The sequence below is a fragment of the Podarcis melisellensis genome (genome assembly GCF_964234715.1).
Source record: "Podarcis melisellensis genome assembly, chromosome: 1".
Classification (NCBI taxonomy): Eukaryota; Metazoa; Chordata; class Lepidosauria; order Squamata; family Lacertidae; genus Podarcis; species Podarcis melisellensis.
In genome coordinates, this window is record NC_138528.1 from 77869194 (window position 1) to 77888732 (window position 19539).

General features: G+C 40.1%; 1 protein-coding gene across 1 annotated transcript in view; it reads right to left on the reverse strand.

Annotated features, from left to right (window-relative positions):
* Positions 1 to 19539, reverse strand: part of PTDSS2 (phosphatidylserine synthase 2) — a 39495-nt gene that overhangs the window by 8339 nt on the left and 11617 nt on the right. Inside the window, exons 3-10 of the mRNA XM_081884622.1 lie at positions 16778 to 16860; positions 12742 to 12809; positions 10375 to 10509; positions 7193 to 7243; positions 5899 to 6012; positions 4974 to 5092; positions 3205 to 3319; positions 1708 to 1853 (exon numbers count right to left, since the gene is read on the reverse strand). Of these exons, the coding sequence (XP_081740748.1) occupies positions 1708 to 1853; positions 3205 to 3319; positions 4974 to 5092; positions 5899 to 6012; positions 7193 to 7243; positions 10375 to 10509; positions 12742 to 12809; positions 16778 to 16860 (831 nt within the window). The remainder of the gene's footprint in view (positions 1 to 1707; positions 1854 to 3204; positions 3320 to 4973; positions 5093 to 5898; positions 6013 to 7192; positions 7244 to 10374; positions 10510 to 12741; positions 12810 to 16777; positions 16861 to 19539) is intronic.

Below are 19539 nucleotides of genomic sequence, written 5' to 3' on the forward strand. Positions count from 1 at the left end.
AAAAGAAAAACTGATTACAAAGCTGATTACTCTGTCATCTGGCACATGTGTAGTTAGCCATTAGAAAGGCAGGGATAAGAGCCTTCACTTCTGTCTTGAATTCAAGAAGTTTCCCCACATTTGGGCCTATACACTCCCAAATCTTTTGGTGCAGATGGAAAAAGACTGATAAAAATCACATTTGCAAATGAATGTTAAGTTTATAGACTCTTAAATGAGCAGCTTTCCTGCTGCATGACAGTAGCATGTACACAGTAAAATCTGGGATGTTTTGCAGGAAATGGTTCCTCTAAACAAATATTATTATTTAGGAATTGTTTGATAAATCATTCTGACTTCCTCATAAAATGATGTAGAAGCTATCAGAAAAGAAGTAAAAGGCTAAGATTTTTCAGAGAATTATATACGTTGTGTTTGAAAAGATGCCTTTTGGGGAGGAAAAAAAGCAGTTATGGAGACAGTTCTTTTGCTTCCAACATTCTCATCCGCGGAAAATGTGAGAGTGGGGAAATTCTTCTTAACTTCATATGGATCTGGAACATCAGCAGAACTAGGATGTGCTATCACTTTAGCAATAAGAAAAGCAAGTAGTGGAATATTGTTCATCTATAACTCATGATGGCTCTCTTTGCTGCATGTAGTCATCAATTTCTGCATCTTGAATTAGCAAAGAATGGCAACACAGTGAATGAGGCACTGGTGACTTATGACGCTCCCCTGTTCCAATGTTATGCCATGTAGTTGAACAGAGGGCAGAAGAACAAGAGACAAGATGTTTTTTCAACTCAAACACAAGGACTAGAAGATGGGCCGGGGTGCTGAGGAGAGGAGCTCACTAATGAGAAACGGAGGCCTCTTCTTACCTTAAAGCAGGAAGTATATCCCAAATCAGTAGGTCCAACACCAGGGGGCAGGGAATGGCCTGTCACTGCTGAATGTCCTGAAATCCGACTAAGTAATCAGGTTGGGCCCTTCTTCCCAGTTCTAGGAGTCAAAGACTTGCAAGTGAAACTGATCTTCATAAAGTATTGGAACCCTAGATTCTGAACACAGACACTTTTTGTGTTGGTCAGTGAAGAAACAATAAGCTTAAGTAGTGGGATCAGCCAGTTTGTTCCATCACCACTAAGCCAAAACCAAACTCAACCTGAGGGATCTGGGTCCTACTGTTTGCTAAACAAGGAAGCAGAAGGAACAAGCTCTAATCAGGCAGGTGTTTAGTGCATGCACTGCCATGAGAGGGCAGACACTTATAAAATTCTAAAGATGTATAGGACGTGAAAGAGATCTGTTGGAAAATCTCAAGGAACAAGATTTAAGAAGGGTCTTATAACTAGACCCTCCAGACACAGCTATTTCCCTCAATCATTCAGTCCCTTAGAAAAGGCCATTCAAAGTGCTGTTCTATGCAAAAGCTAACTGTGCCCAAGCTAATATGAATCATTAGCATATTTTCAGGTTGTTGTGTGGTAACATTTGAGGACAGCACACAGCAAAGTGACATTTGCAATCCAAAGCATATAACTGGCAAACAATGATATATTTCGTGTCTGAAAACAAAAAACTGCAACTCTTCTCAAGGCTACAGATGTTTTAGCAGCAGCAGACTGATCCACCCATTGCCCTAATATTTTTGCCACTAAAATGCAGCAATTCTCACAAATTCTAAAATTAAGCAAATAAGCATGAATAAGAGTAACCACTTACGGATCATCCATGAAGTCATAGATCTCTCTCATGGCTACACCTCCCACATTCACATAAAAGACAAGCCGCAGCAGGACCAGATAGTGTTCTGGAGGCATCCACAAGACGAATTTCAAGTAAAAAGTGTTCAACTCTGCTAATAAAAACTGAGAGACATGTGCCATTCAATCACTTAATTTCAGGTGGTTTCCATTTATTCATATTTAAAACATGCTGTAAATCCTTAAGTATAGGAATTTGAATCTACCGTATTTTTCATCCTATAGGGCGCACCGGCCCATAGGACGCACCTCAGTTTTTTGGTGGGAAATGAATAATAAAAAAAATTACCTGCCCGAAGCACGGGGCGCACTCCAGAGGGCTCCCCGTGCTTCGGGCTGCTGCCCCAAGCCTCGCACGCCCGGCGGGAACTCCCGCCGGGCTTGCAAGGCTTGCGGATAGCTTCCTGAAGCCTGGAGAGCTAGAGGCATCGGTGCGCACCGACCCCTCTCACTCTCCAGGCTTCAGCGAAAGCCTGCATTCACCCCATAGGACGCACACACATTTCCCCTTCATTTTTGGAAGGGAAAAAGTGTGTCCTATGGGGCGAAAAATACGGTACTTGCAGTACCTTGCAAGAATGGTATTCCTCCCCCAGAGGTAATAAGGAGGTAATTTCTCTTACTTCAGAATCAGAGAACCACACAGGTGGCCATCTTTCTGTCTTTAGCTATACAACAGTGGAACAATGGGAAGCATGTTCTTGGCTTCCCTGCACAGGTATTAACAGGGAACTTAATAAAATTTTACCCCACTTCTGTCACACTCAAAGACCTAGTTTCACTCAATGTTAAGCCAAACATTGAACAGGTTCCCCAAGAGACCATCGCAACCATTATCCTCCTCTAGTCCTGGTGCTTCTGTGGGCTGTAGGCTGTCATAGCTTGGCTTAATGTTATGCCAGGTTTATCCCACTCCAGACAAACAATGACTTGTAGCCAGGCTCTGTTCTATGGCTTACAGCTTGAGGTTTGTCTGCAGCAAGATAAACCATAAGCCCAGGTTCAGATGCAATATTAAACCAAAGCATGGCTTAGCTCACAGCATCAGGACCAGAAGAGGTTGCAATCTTTTCTCCAGAAACACACACATTTGCTCATTAATGTTAAGCCATGGTTTAGGCTTAGTGTTACACACTAATTGGGCCAAAATGGCTTATAATAAATGAAATAGCAGTCCCTGCTATAAATTGGCACTCTCTGCACAGTTTATAGATACTTGCAGATGCTATGGGTACAGATGGTTTCTTCTCTCCTTACTTCTTACAATTGCCTTGCTCCTGGGATAAATATAGGCATGCTGCTAGAGAAACCCTACCCTTCACAATGTCAGACTCAATGAGTCTTTTTCTGACATGGGGAGAATTTGAGTACTCCATCTTTGTAATGTTAAAAAGCAAGAAGAATTCTAAACACTTATGTCAGTTTGGTGCAGCTACAATAAAGTATTGGTCCTTACTATAAAAATAATACCACAGACTGCTAGCCATCTGCGAAGACTGGATGCTGGCTTCCACTCAAATTTAACCCAGCTGTATGGCGTGAATTGGAAGGCAATTCTCTTCATTTTTCCTCTGAGGGAGAAAATCACAAGTATCTCATGAAAAGTGTTGCATTAACCATGTCACAAGTTACTAAATTATGATTTTTATTTCACTATTCAAATACCCAAAACTCTGTTCCATAGTCAGTACTGCAGCTCAAGGATGCTGGGAATAAATTTGGTGGATTTGTTAACTTTGTTTAGATATTAGACCTTGAGCTAAGCCAAAAAGGTTTGAATAAATTGCTTATTAAGTTATACAAAATCAACTTACTTTGCTTCAAATATCAGTGAATTTTTGTTCATATTTCAAGATTACTGTCTTACTCCCTGTATTGTTATAATCATACTAATCAATAATTAGTATGGATTTGTTTGGAAATGATCATGATTTGAGCTTGGCTATCCCTCTAGTTAAAACTGGATTCATTATTTAAATGGTTAATTATCAATACACATTTATATAGACCATTTGAGAAAAAGTGGTAAATATCCTAAATTAAGAGATTTCACATATGGCTCCTAGACAATTTTTCTTTACAGAAAGCAATTTGGCCATAGTTCTTTTCTACAATATGGTCTTTATTTGTCCAGCCTAACTATGGTTTGTTTGAATGTATGACTCCATGGGCTTGAAGTCCTGCATATTAACCAAGGGCTTTTTCTTTGGCTACAAACCACAGTGCAAAGGCACTGTTTACTGTTGGCTTATGAACCATGGTTTGCCTTTACTATGATTTGACATTATGTTTTGCTTAACCATGGATTGTTTGGCATCCTACTCCAGATGCATGTCAAGCTATAAATGTATGAGTGAAGAAGTTTGGAAAACAAACCAAGCTTTAGAGAAACAATCCATTACTGTACTTGTTTGTTCGGCTGAGAGGTGGATGACTTATGGTTTGTTGAACTACAAATGATTAAGACTAAGCCATGGTTTAGTGTTTTGTGTGAATGAAGCCAATCAAGAAAGCTATTCTCCTGTCTTTAAAGACTGATGCTATAAGAAAGGAACTATAAGGAACTTGGTACCTGGGAACATTACTGTCTAAAACACACTTCTTTAAAGACTAATGCAATGAATAAGCATATCAGAAATATGAATGATGCATAAGAAACGTTTGGTTTTACACTGGTAATTAGCAAGCCATAGTTGGTTATTGGTGGTCAGCTTTGACTTACTCAACTTTGCATTTTGAGAAGTATTTACAGAAGCTAGAGAGCAACAATTTCATTCATGGGAAATATGGTTCATATCATAGTTACTTTTTATAGCTTTAGTAGTAAAAATGGCAAAAAGCACCCTACTGCCTCTTCCTCATCTCCTGTAGAAGCCAGCTGGCCTAATCTATCACCTTCCAGAAAGTCAAATATTTATGTCACATAAATTCATATTTCTAGTTTTTTAAAAAATCTTTTTTTAAAAAAGGTTGTAATCACTAGCCATTTAGCTATTGTTATATGTTCACATTTGTTGTATATTGGATACTGACTGTTAATCACCTTAAGACTCTTTTTGAGCAACGCATCTGTGAAATGCAATAAATAATTTACTCTAGATTAGTCCTAGTCTGTATCAGAATGAAATGTCTATAACAACCCAAATAAAAATAAATAGGTTACATTAACATACATAGAATTTAAAGTTATTTCATTTAGGTATGAAATTTTATCATTTAACGTACTTGTATGTCGGAATGTTCCAAAGTCCTTGCCATGAATACGTTTTCAAAGAAAGCCACCCCAAAGTCTTCATTCCACAATAAATGCCAAGTCCATTGCATACTACTACATCCATAATCCACTTAAAAAGAAAAGAAAATCTAACTTAAACCACCACTACAAATTCTATGGCATAGCATTAGCAGTAGTGTGGATTCACAAGCATATACTTTACATTTGCTTTCTATTAAATTAGGTTTTCAACAAAATTTTGCACAATTCTGATATGTACTTAACACATGCTACAAATTATTTCAAATGATTGTTGTATAACCTAAAGTGGACAAGAAATGACATTTCTCAAGCTGTGGTTAGTAAACAATAGAGGTAAATGCTTTTGCTCTCATGTGGCTAAGTCTTAACTATGGGTTTAGTAAAGTAAGCCAACCTCTAAGCTATGCTTACCGAGCTGGTTAGTTCTGCTATACTATAGTTAAGACCAACCTATTTTAGGGTTCAAAGTAATTTTAATCTGCAGCTACCCAAAAACTGAAACAAAAGCTTCCAGTTCCCTCCTCACAGCTGCAGTGGAAGTGGGGGTTGCAAGTATGAGGTTGTCCTAGGTTAATTCCTCTTGCACATTCCTCATTGCTATGTCCAAACACAGGAAATATATTTATTGGGAAGAGTCCATAAACTACCATAAGTCTTTTTCAAGCATGCCATATAGCACACATTTAATTAGCATACACAAAAAGGTAATTCATACAGACAATATTACAGTTTAGAACTACCTGGATTTCAGATAGCAAGGATTAAAAAAAAGAAAGAAAAAGAAACACCCCCATCCACCTAATGCTACTCACATTAGTAACTAAAGCACCTAAAGTAGATTCTTGGCGTAGTAATTTGAGCCATTAGCATATTTCTTTAGAGAACAGTACTCACATGGTCCCACCAACATTCACTGAAATTTGGGAGCTGATGTTCCAGACTGTACTCCAGAAATTCAAACATTACACTGATAATCATGCACATCCACCAATCACGAATCATTAATGTCTGAAAGGGTTTAAAAAATGAAAAGGAAAGTTAATCCTACAGATTATTCAAAATCTTGAGTTACTAAATAAAGGAACAAGCATTATATAGTGTGCTCTACAAAGGGTTCAGAATAGTCTGAGTTAAATATAGCGGGGAAAGCTTGCAGCCATAGCGGATAACAGTATAGTAGGCTGCACACCAGATCTCTGTGCTCCTTTGAAGATCAGCAGTTCCAGACAAGCGGATCAGAAGACCTTGTAACCATGAGAAGCACAGACTGGTAAACATATTTTCAAGCAGAAGACAGAACTATTCTTTAAGTTTTCAGACATCTTTCAAAAACCTGGGGTGGCTCTCAAGGATGTTTCTATTTTGATTTGAAAGTACTATTCATGTTTATCCTGCAGGGACAAACTCTGCATCAACTATCCAATATTCTAGTTTTAATCAAAAAGAGCAGAAAAGATTACCAAACTAGCCACTTGCATGTACCTGTAAGTCACAGAGAAGATGGAGCAGAAGGTTTAACAAGCTACTCAACTGAAAGAAGCTGCCTTTCACCGAGGGGCCAATGGGTGGCTGGGCTGCTTTAATTTTGAGATTAAATACTGAGCAGCACAATCAGCATTTTACCTGGAAGAGAAATGCTAAATATCCATGACAACTATATAAAAATACAGATGTTGTTGCACGGTCCTAATGGAGCACTATGATGATGATGCAGCAACATGAGAACATCATGCAAAATTCCATGTTAAGCAAATGTTCCCCCATATTTGCAATTAAGTCATTAAACTAAGTTCTGAAGTCAACTGTTGACAATAGGTGATATCCAAGAAAATCATATTCTGAGTAATCTCAGTGAAATCAGTGGTTGCCTATGTCCATTGATTTCAAGAGGTCTACTCCAGACAAATACTGGCTATTACCCAGATAAAATATGTTGCTGCTAATATGCAGAGGTTTAGAGGTTTATGTATCAAAATGTGAGGACACAACATGTAAAAAGATTCCTAGCCCTGAAGGAAATTAATGACCCAGTATAGTAAGAAATAGTTGAAGTTGAACAAACACAGTTTAAACCTTTTCACAGATGAGTGCCTGACATAATTGATTTTGCACGCTGGTAACATTGAAGGAGAAGCAGTCAAGCTGCAAATGCTAACAATAGCTGAACACAAAAAGGACTGATTCTCACCTTTATATACCAGCCAAGGAAATGAGCAGGAACAAATCCATCTAGTTTGTCCTTTAATTCAAGCAGAAAAACTGGGTTACACAGATTAGACCCGTTTATAAGGTAACTAGTTCACTGATTACTAGGTTGCAGTTTGGAGTATTTCCCATAAAGTTTATCAGATATTTTAGATACACACATACTGTCAATTTCAACAAGGCAATACTTTTATTGCTTACGTCTAAAATGCAAATATTCATCCAGGAAGGCAACAACGCTAACCCAAAATAAATTTTAATCCATTGTTTCAATTGCATTTTTGGGAAATCTAATTCTTTTCCTCTCAAATTTTTGTAACATTTCAATTTTGACAGAATAGTGCCTTGTATCTTAGATCAGAGGTTTTCAAATTTTCTACCCCACCTACTTGAGTTGGCTGAAAATTGAAGCCAGTCAGTTTCAAAGGCAGAGGAAAAGCCATTCACAAAATGGTGGTGGATGAAGGCAGAATTGGGCACAATCAGCTGGCAACGGATTACATTTTCTACTGATAGCTAAGCCCTCTTAGGAAATGTACAATTTCTTTGCCACAATATTTTCCTTTTGGCAAGGAGCACCATAGCAAGCTAAGTACAGACATTTGCAGTGGAGGTATTGTGATAGCCTCTACATTTTAAGCAGAATTAGTTGATCCAGAGGCTCTTGTATATTTCCTTTCTCACTGCCACGTGCCTCCTAAAATCAGACAAGATTTCTGAACCCCAGAACACAGTAACACTTGACTTGGATAGTAGCCTATTCTTTTTCTATAGTCTTAAGTCTGAGCAGGTAAAATATTCTAGCTTTGAAATGCTAAGGCAGATATGTACTTTAACAGCAACAGAGAAAGGGTATAGTTTTACATCAGTACACTTTGAATTGCAAAGAGCAATTAAATAATTTAACCCCACTTCTAAAGTGCATAGTTATGTTACAGGCAAAGGATAGCACTACAGTGGTACCCCGCAAGACGAACGCCTCGCGAGACGAAAAACTCGCAAAACGAAAGGTTTTTTCGTTTTCGAGTTGTCTCGCAAGACGAATTTCCCTATGGGCTTGCTTCGCAAAACGAAGCTTGCCCCGGGGACAGCGGGTCTTCTCTTTTGAAGCAAGGGGCGGCGGGGAGATCGCTTCTCCCCACCGCCCCTTGCTTCAAAAGAGGTCCGGGGGCAGCTCTTCCCGCTGCCCCCGGACCTCTTTTGAAGCAAGCGGCTGCGGGGAGATCGCGTCTCTTCGCAGCCGCTTGCTTCAAAAGAGATCCCGGACCTCTTTTGAAGCAAGCGGCTGCGGGGAGATCGCGTCTCTCCGCAGCCGCTTGCTTCAAAAGAGATCCCGGACCTCTTTTGAAGCAAGCGGCTGCGGGGAGATCGCTTCTCTCCGCAGCCGCTTGCTTCAAAAGAGATCCCGGACCTCTTTTGAAGCAAGCGGCTGCGGGGAGATCGCTTCTCTCCGCAGCCGCTTGCTTCAAAAGAGATCCCGGACCTCTTTTGAAGCAAGCGGCTGCGGGGAGATCGCGTCTCTCCGCAGCCGCTTGCTTCAAAAGAGATCCCGGACCTCTTTTGAAGCAAGCGGCTGCGGGGAGATCGCTTCTCTCCGCAGCCGCTTGCTTCAAAAGAGATCCCGGACCTCTTTTGAAGCAAGCGGCTGCGGGGAGATCGCTTCTCTCCGCAGCCGCTTGCTTCAAAAGAGATCCCGGACACCTGCCCCAGCCGCTGGGCTTCGTAGCGCTGCTGCGAAGCCGGGCGGGGGGCGGGAACACCTGCCCCAGCCACCCCGCTTCGGAACGCTGCTCCGAAGCGGGGTGGGGGGGCGGGAACACCTGCCCCAGCCGCCGGGCTTCGTAGCGCTGCTGCGAAGCCGGGCGGGGGGGCGGGAACACCTGCCCCAGCCGCCGGGCTTCGTAGCGCTGCTGCGAAGCCGGGCGGGGGGGCGGGAACACCTGCCCCAGCCACCCCGCTTCGGAACGCTGCTCCGAAGCGGGGTGGGGGGGCGGGAACACCTGCCCCAGCCGCCGGGCTTCGTAGCGCTGCTGCGAAGCCGGGCGGGGGGGCGGGAACACCTGCCCCAGCCGCCGGGCTTCGTAGCGCTGCTGCGAAGCCGGGCGGGGGGGCGGGAACACCTGCCCCAGCCACCCCGCTTCGGAACGCTGCTCCGAAGCGGGGTGGGGGGGCGGGAACACCTGCCCCAGCCGCCGGGCTTCGTAGCGCTGCTGCGAAGCCGGGCGGGGGGGCGGGAACACCTGCCCCAGCCACCCCGCTTCGGAACGCTGCTCCGAAGCGGGGGGGGGGAACACCTGCCCCAGCCGCCGGGCTTCGTAGCGCTGCTGCGAAGCCGGGCGGGGGGCGGGAACACCTGCCCCAGCCACCCCGCTTCGGAACGCTGCTCCGAAGCAGGGGGGGGCGGGAACACCTGCCCCAGCCGCCGGGCTTCGTAGCGCTGCTGCGAAGCCCGCGCCCCCCAGCCTTCAGAAGAGGTCCGGGGACAGACTGTCCCCGGACCTGGTCTGAAGGCGGTTTCCCTAGGAACGCATTAATTGATTTTCAATGCATTCCTATGGGAAACCGTGCATCGCAAGACGAAAAAACCGCAAGACGAAGAGACTTGCGGAACGAATTAATTTCGTCTTGCGAGGCACCACTGTATCTGGTCAATAGAAGGCTCAGCTGGTAGTTATAAGCAGCATGTGTATATTTTGTGCAACAACAACAGAATTTCATGCATAGAATTGCTGAATCCCAAATATAGATCTGTGAAATTTTGCTTATTTTACACAATTTGTTTTGTTTCTAACTAGCCATGGGGGGGGGGGCAAGCTATACAGGCTCAATCTTCAGCCCACTGATATCTGAAAACCACGCTCAACAACTTCTATGACTATGGTATTTACTCCAGGCACCACATACTCACATTTTATCATACCAGCTAAAAATGCTGAAAGCTTGGGTTTTTTTGGGAGGGGGGGTTGGTTGTTTTTTTTTAGTAAAGCCTGAGATTCTCAGGAATCTGAATTCTGCACTTGTATGGAATTACAGAATACGCATTAGTGGTTATGAGGCAGGTGATGTATTGTCATTAAGCACAAATACCAAATGACACATCATACAAACACAAATTTTTAGATCAGCTTCAGTGCTAAATCAGATATTTCAGTTTCAGTCTCTTACCCAAATATTGTGAAAGGGATCTGTCCCATTGTCTGGATCATATATAAGGCAATTTCCACCATAATCTCTTTCTGGTAAGGGGACTCCTAAATTTGGATCAATGAATTTCATAAACTGTCTTCCATCGTGTACAGTCTAAAGAATTAAGCACATCTATTAGTAAGAAACAGTTAAAACAAGTTCTAATATGACAAAATATTGTACTGTTCTTGAATAGTAATTTTAACATTTTCTAAAATGGCAACACAGGTGGAAGAGTCAAGCACATTTGGTTTCATTACCTTAAATAAAAGATTGTATAAAGCCCTGTGTCCATTCACTACTTAAAGAGTATAAGTTAATAACCTACACAAGACAATACTAAAGACAAATAAAAGCCCCCTCAATGTATTATTTTCAGTACCTTCTACAAATATTGCTTAGACAAGCCTACCCAGATGCTTAGAAATGCTGGTGTGAATTTTAATCTGCTTTAGTATTTTAACTTTTTGTATGTTTTAACATATTGTAATGTTTTCTTCATTTAATGGTTTTTTACAATCAAGCGGTGTATAAACTTTATAAATAAAATAAAATTACTGCAGCACTCTCCTAAGTGTACTCTGCACTCCACCCCTAATTGTGGCACCCATAGAACATGCTTCATTAACAACGAGCACCTTTGCTTCCTGAACGACAGAAGCAAGCTACCCAAGATCCTTTGGCATTTGAGGTGAAAGTGAAATCTTCTCTCAAATAACTGGCACGTGGCTACAGGAGACTAGAACTAAGAGTGTAAGAGCAACACATATGACCATTATTCAGTCCAATAGGCCACCTGTTAACAAAGGGCTGCTTTAAGGAAGTTGTGCTTATGGTTCTCACCCTTGAAAGTATAGGCTCCATTTTGAAAGGGAGAAAAGCAGCTTGGCTCAGGCAGTTCATTTTTTTTTTTGGAAAGGGTGACTAGATCCACATCTAGAAATAATTGCTTTGACTTGAAACAGATGGGCAGGTACATGGCCACTACAAAGCTGGTAGTATTTAAGCCCCATGGTTGTGACACACCTGACAGAAAAACAGTATCTGAGCCTGCCTGGAGCTGTTCAGAGTGGGGAGGGGGCACTCTCACAGAAACAGACCTAGATTATTATGGCATTTCTGCAGGGAATAGGCTCAACTGGGAACACTGAAATCAAGGATAAGAATTTTCACAACCTATGAAATTACCAAAAAGTGCTTTCTTGGTTTACTTGCAGCAAATGAAATAGTAGCTAAAATACTCTCCCAGTGTTCTGAGAAACTAGTCCCCATGTACCATAAGGTGCTGTGATAAGCTTAACAGTTCTCAGGAAATCCCATGCAAGATACGAGACTGCTAACCAAACACTTTTGCCAAGAACTACCTACCTAGCCAGAGGGGAAAGTCCTGACAGAAGCTTCCTTGGCTTTTGTTTACATGGATGTGTGAAAGAAAATGAGTGCAGAGGCAATAATCCCCTTGCCTTGAGAAGAGTGGATACCTCCTCTTCTGACAGCTCTCAGTAACATTCTGCACAGGTACATTATCTTATATTAGACTGCAGGGATGCCATATAGGTCCGTATAGTTAAAGCGATGGTTTTCCCAGTAGTCATGTATGGAAGCGAGAGATGGGCCATAAAGAAGGCTGATCGCTGAAGAATTGACGCTTTTGAATTATGGTGCTGGAGGAGACTCTTGAGAGTCCCATGGACTGCAAGAAGATCAAACCTATCCATTCTTAAGAAAATCAGCCCCGAGTGCTCACGGGAAGGACAGATCCTGAAGCTGAGGCTCCAATACTTTGGCCACCTCATGAGAAGAGAAGACTCCCTGGAAAAGACCCTGATGTTGGGAAAGATTGAGGGCACAAGGAGAAGGGGACGACAGAGGACTAGATGGTTGGACAGTGTTCTCAAAGCTATGAACATGAGTTTGACCAAGCTGCAGGAGACAGTGGAAGACAGGAGTGCCTGGCGTGCTCTGGTCCATGGGGTCACGAAGAGTTGTGCATGACTAAATGACTTAACAACAACAAGGGATGCCAAGAAGAATTAAATTATACAAATTGTATTATGGGAGGGGACATAAGGCAAAGCACATGCTTTATAGGCAGAAGGTGCCTGATTAAAATCCTGATGGGTCCAGTAAGATGTAGGTCCCTGGAGAACTGCAGCCAGTCAAGAGTAGATAATACTGAACTAGATGGACTGGTGATCTGGTCTGGTATAAAGAGAGCTTTCTATGTTGGCATGCTTCCTTTTAAAGAAAACTTCCCATTTTATTGTTCATGTTTATTACCTTTTACAAAACGTCTTTAAAAATCCCCAATAAACTGCATAAAAGATGCAATTTTTAAATCCTTACCTGAAAAAGTATGAAGATGAGGAAAAGCTCATACACTACGCTGACACACAGCCAAAACCTCCAGTAGGCTAAAAGAGCAAGCAAGAAAATCAGAACATACACATAAATGGGTATCTTTAGTGCAGAATGTATTTCAAGTTATGGAGTGATTATGCCTTCAACACAACACTAAACAAGATTTGAAATGTGCTGCTAGGAACCCACATTTTTTCAATTATCCACATTTATTTATAAATCTAGGATTGTTTTTGCACAACATAATCTTGTTCTACTCCTTTGAGACAAGGTTCACATACATATTTAATAGCTGCCTACCAGTGTCATATTTAGGAAGACAAGATGACCTTTCAAAATCTGATATCTGATAATACCCTTGCTAAACAAGTTCTCTCTTTGTTCCGCCCATAGTTGATGAAAATGGTCCCAGTATTAAGGAATATAAGGCTAGATGGATGTAGCTCAGATTTTCCACTCTGGCAAAAAATATCAGTTCTGATTTTATTATGATAGTTTTAGATATTCCATTTAAGTATCTCATGAATGAACAACCAGCATAGGCAACGTTCCTCAGACACACCTCGAATTATAAACATTTACCAAGCTTTCTTCGAAGTGTATCACAGCATTGCTATTTTTAACTACTCCTGTTTTGGCAACTTAATTATGAGACTTCCACAACTAACACACTGAAATGCACTTGTTAGAAGTAGGATATGGTAAGTATAGTTCAAATGCCCACACACAGGTCCCTGCTGTGAAAAGGTCCACATTTGCCTCACAAATGCAACCCCTAAATTACAGGGTCATTTTTCTGTCAGGAATGCTAGGAATTGCTGTCCCAGGATGGTGGGGAAGGAAGACTGAAAGGGCCAGTTCCAGCCCCAGTCCCCTGCTAGGAAGAGGAACACCCATCACTGTCTCACCTAAGTAAGGTTTGTAGTTTTGTAGTGCCTATGCGTGTTCTGTGGCTGCTCACAAGGAGCATTTGAAAAGATCAAGCTCCATTCAGGGCAACCATAGGAATGCTCATGCATCCCTAATTAGCACTCATTTCTCTTCAGTGACAGATCACTCATTTATTCTTTTATTCTAGCACTCTCATTAACAGCCTTATGTCTTCTTCACTACTCAAGTTCAGACGACAGACTAGCTGAAATGTCCTTTCTCTAATAGCTTTGTTGCTCTGTAGAAAGCAGATTATTTTATGCTTTCCAAGCAGTTTTGGAAATCATTTTATGTAATTGCAGAGATGTGTGCAATGTTTGAAAATAATGCTTAACTCAGGAGGGGTGTGTGTGAAAATTGGCCACTTATTCCTTTTGAACCATTTTCAGATAATCCACCCATTCAATATTACAAAAGCATCTCCATTCTATCAAGTTGCCTTTTTCTTCTCGCGTATATGATAGAAAAGGTAACATTTCTAACAGTGAAGGTCAGCAGTGAGTTACAATTTCTAAATTGTTTTTCATTATGTTTTGTTTCAAAACCAGTACTACGAGTGTTTAAAGCACTCAGTTTGTTGACAAGTGACTCACAGAATCACATTATGTAACAAAGACTGCAATTCTGAACATGCCTGCCAGGGAATAAACCCACTGACCAAAGTAGGCCTGATTTGAGAGTTGACAAGCATAGGATTGCACTGTAAGGTCTGCATACTTATTCTCCTTCAACAAACAAAGAAAGAAAATTAACATTAATTTGAAAATGAGGATACTTAACAGTATCAGTCATTTGTTAGATATACAGAAAAATCTATGGGTCCACCCTCTGCACAACTGTAGGAATGTTGTTTTAAAAAATTGGGGAGGAGGTAAGTGAATATGAACTAATACAATATTGAATACAATAATCATGCTTTGGAAATTCACAAAACAACATACACAGAAATGAATGCATTTTGGTTATTCCCTTCCAACTCTACAATTCTATGAATCTCTAGATACTGAATGCATTGGCATGGAAAATGGACAGAATATCCTCAACAGACCAGAAGAAAATCCAGGACTTTAAGATACTCAATAAAATTAAACAATATAAACTATTATGAAAAGGAATAATCAACAATAGAAATACTTCAAAAACATTTGATTCTTTTTATTTCTTATTGGAATTGGCATTATACAAGGGAATCTGTGGTGATGGATATCCCAAGCATGTAATACAAGAACTGAATTGATGTAACTCAGAAAATGCTTTCTTGAGGCATATGGAATGGACACATTCTGTGATGTTTCTTTCTGGGCATAAATTACAACGTTTTATCAACTTTGTTTTGGAGAATTTTTTGGCAAATGTTCACACACTCTTAAATTATATTTCTGTGATGTGTTGAATAACAGACAGGCAACAAAAGTGGGTTTGAGAACCTTATGGTAGCTAAAATATCTATACTGAGAAGTTGGATGGACAAACATCTACCATCTGTCTGTTAGTGGTTTGAATCTCACTGTCCTTTACATTTGAATGAACAACTTCTTAATTGTAAATTCTGTTTAGACATCTATTTGGACATTTGAATTACCTATGTTTATATCAGAATTGTCAGAATATTCTTAATGTTAATATCAGCTGACAATCTTATTTTTGTTGTTATTTATATTTGGTTTGTTATTTTTTCTGTTATATTTTCAAATAAAAAATGTCCTTTTTTAAAAAAAATTTGATTGTATTTGTTAAGCTGCAATTATATAAATGTAATAAATTTTTAAAACAAGAAACAAGGATAATGTGCTATCTAAACAAATAGAGCCATACTGCTGCACTCTTGCATCACAGTAGCATACTTCAGCAAATTGTCTACAACAATATTTCTATTGTACTTCTGACTAATGAAATAAAATGTCAGACAAAAATATTAATGCTCTGAAGAACAGTGTTTGTGTGTAAAATTTCCCACAGAGGAAGCTGTCTTTGTGATGCAAAACATTTATCAAGTTACCATGTTTAGCAAAACTTCAAGTGAAGGATGGTGAATACAGTAAATACATTGGTGTTAAATACCTTAATGTTTTTTTATCATTTTCAGTTTTACAAATCTGCAGAATGGTGTTTAGCCAAATACAAACCACACATTTTCCATCAACTTCCCTTTTCAATATAATTATTTATGTCACATCTTCAAGGATACTTGAAAGAATTTGTAACAACAAAATACATGCATAAAGTCACAAAAATATAAAAATGTAACAAGTCATCAGGATCTTTCCCACAGGGCATTCAATAGTAGACAACCCTATTGTGGGAAAGACAATAGTCCAGCTGGAGAAGGCTATTCTTTGCCTGCGTCTCTTTCTATCCCACAGTCTTTTCCACAGGGTGGCTGGTGGCAGATGGACTTGTGGAATTGGGGGCAGGCGGTAGACAGTGGAACAGGAGCACAAATTTAGTGCTCTCTTTGCCTGCCTCTCTTACTCAAGGTAAGTTATTTTTGGTAGAAGAGGCCGGGGGACATACACACCTTTTCCAGGTATAATCTAAATCTGAAATAGATAACTGAAATGTGTCCTTTTCTTAAGCACTCACTAAGTGGAATGTTTGTTCCACAATGCTCCGCAGTTGCAGTTCTCCAGCCTACATACACATACACCATTGGCCTGATCTAGCAGGTTCTTCTTACATTTTTATAGCAAATACTTTATTTACTTAAATCTAATGCACCATTGAATCTAATGCGCACCTCAATTTTCAGAACCTTGAAACCAAAAAAAAAAGTATTTGCTGGCGAAAGTAAATGTGCCATCAAATCTAATGCACGCCTTAATTTTCACAATGTAATTTGGCCAAAAAAGGTGAGCATTAGATTCAATTAAGTACGATAAAATATGTCATCTGTTAAGTGACTAATGAGCAGTCAGATGAGGACTTCTGAAAACTATGCTAAATTCTGATAATGAAATCACATTCTACCTAGGGGATACAGGCTATGAAACATAGGTTACTACTTTCAACATTTACATATAACCATTAGGAGCCATTTTACCAAGTGCATCATTATCAAGAGAAGTTTTATGATATGAGCAATTTTGATTACCTGGATGAGGTCTTGAAAATGGCCCATCTTTTGCTTGAGTGACTCCAAAACACAAGAAAACTAAAATGCTGGCAACAATACCTCTGGAAAAAAAACACTTTCAATTTACATCTGTTCATGAATGGTTTTTGTTAAATATGTCTTTTGAAAGTCCATAGAACATCTAAAATCAGAAAAACTATTTGAAGGCGGTCTAGTCTTGAAGACTGAAAGACCATGAAGTTCATACTCTGTGATAAATAGGTTGTTTTAGATACATTTTAGTAGTCAAAAGCATGCAACAGGGAAGAAAACTGATTTTGCCTGGCTCAATATTAACTCTTCTTACCTACTAAAAGCTGTTCGCAAATCCTTTTGAGAAAAACCAAAAGATACAACACTGATTCTCTTAAAAATGAAAGGCAGGTCGGTTCTTAAAAATCTTATTCAGATCAGTCAAGCAGTTGGCACAATTCAATTTCCACAGCTTCTGCTTTTGGTGTGGCCACATCAAGAAGGGAATGATTCAGAGTTTGAAATTCGCAGGGCACTAGGCGCATTTTGTACCTGGCTATTGGCCTCTTCCAATCAAGTGAAGATTCCTGGGCACCTGGTGCCTGATGTCTCCACCATCAGAAGGTGCATGTCTGGGGATCTTTAGATCTTTCCTGTTTCTGCACACTAACAACACATCCTTTAGAATTCTACCTCCAATATTTTATCTGCACAATCAGAACAAATTTCAAGAACCAGAAAGTTGTATTGAAAAATACAACTTTTGAGCTGTCTGGCTCCAAAATGCCAACCAGACATTTAATTTTGGCAACTGTAACCCTGGTTTAAGGAGCCATTTGGTGCCTAGCTTATTTATCTGAGTTTCTAACACTGAAATTATTTCCCATGGACACTAATGAGGTCTTGCTGAGAATCAAGACCTTATGAGGTCATTGCTACCTGCTTTGGTAGCAGCTGAATTCCTTCCTAGCAGGGACCCCCTGAGAAGTCTACCAGGCAGCTTCTTCCCTACTCAATGTGCCAAAGCTGCTAAAAGCAGCAAGGGGATGGAAGTCCCAAGCTAACTGTGTGTCTGGGTATGGATCCACCAGTCTGTAGCTGAGTTATAATTAACTTGCCTGGTCATCTGCAACATGGGAAGTCCCCTTTATACAATCTGGCATGCTTCCATTTGTCATTCATACCATAAACAGTTACTTGGCTCATAAATGTTATGGGGAAGCACAGGTAATATTCAGCCTCCGTAATGTGTAGCTAAAAGGGGAGTGAGGCACAGTCATAGATCAACAGGTCTGGCTAATTACATACTAGTTTTCCATAGGCATATGTGATCTCCTTGGCACTTTAAAACTGTCTGGAAAAGGCTGTAACATATTCTATTTCTGCAAACGTGAATTAATCCTTAAAGAAAGTCAACCTAGTATTTAAGTATTTCCAGTACACAAGCCACAATTACAGAGCGATATTCAATGTTAGTAATACTCAGAGTAGATCAATTGGAATAAATGATACAAACTCAAGCCTGTGATTTCAACAGGTCTACTTTGAGTCTGACTTAGTTGGCTATCACCTTATTTAGTGTGGCTGTAAGTTACCACAAAAGTTTTAATAACTAAAATAGATAGAAATATTTTCAAATCAATCAAGTTACTGAACCATAGTACTGAAACCTAGTTATAAAGATGAACTGTTGAAACTACTAAACTATTGGAAGCCACACCATGTCTTCAGATTCAGTCAGGTTTGTGACCTCTATAACAAAGTATACTGCCCTACACCAATGCTAAAAAACAACATCTGGGTCAAGTTATCATGAGTTTAAGTTTCACTTTATTTAATACATGAAGGCAATCTAGATTAAACATGTTGCTTTAATTCATGCATCTTGCTATAAATCATCACTGTTTTTATCTTACTATAATTTGAAATTATGTTGCTTCTTGAGTAAAAAGATAATTGCTAATCTGAAGTTTGAGGCACACATATCAGAGGTAGAATGTTCAGGCTATGTACAGTTTTAGAGTTTTATAACTCTATAAAGGGAGTCCAATTCACATAGATTATTTATGAAACTCTACATCGTCATGGAAAATCTAAAGAACTAAATGAATGGTTTACGCCTTCATTTGGTTTTACGTTCCATAAAACCAAAGCAGCAAGATCAATTCAAATTGCAGGAACCTAAATTATCTGTGTGCAGACCAAAAAGCAAGTCAGCAGCCTTGAGTGGCAAACCACAATACTGCAACAAAATCTGCACTCAAATCTGTAACTATAGATATATACCCAGAGTATAATGCTAGCCAAGGTGCACCAGGTTAACAAGCAAGTTTAAGTGCAGCCTCCATTTGAACTCTTAATCCCTTATGAGTAATTAGGCATGCTTTCTTGTTAACTTATAGAGGAAAAAAGACCAAAACAGGGTAGAAATATATCTTCTAATTGCTGCCTGATAGTACTTTATCACATGTAATTACACTGATCACCACCTTACATCAAATACACAGTGCACTGGAACCTGCTCACATATTAAGGATATGCTCAGTAGTTTTATTATTTTAAATATTACTTCTATATCACCTTTCATGAAACACTCAATCAATTAAGAATATACAATGGGTGGAATTCAATATAGCACAAAGGAGAAAGTGCAAGCATTTTAGCTTGCCCAACAGAACTGATGAAACAATTTCTCTTCCCACTCCCGTTCTGGGGGTTCTCCCAACCCTCCAGAAAAGATTTGGGGGAGGTGCAAGAGAGAGCCCCAT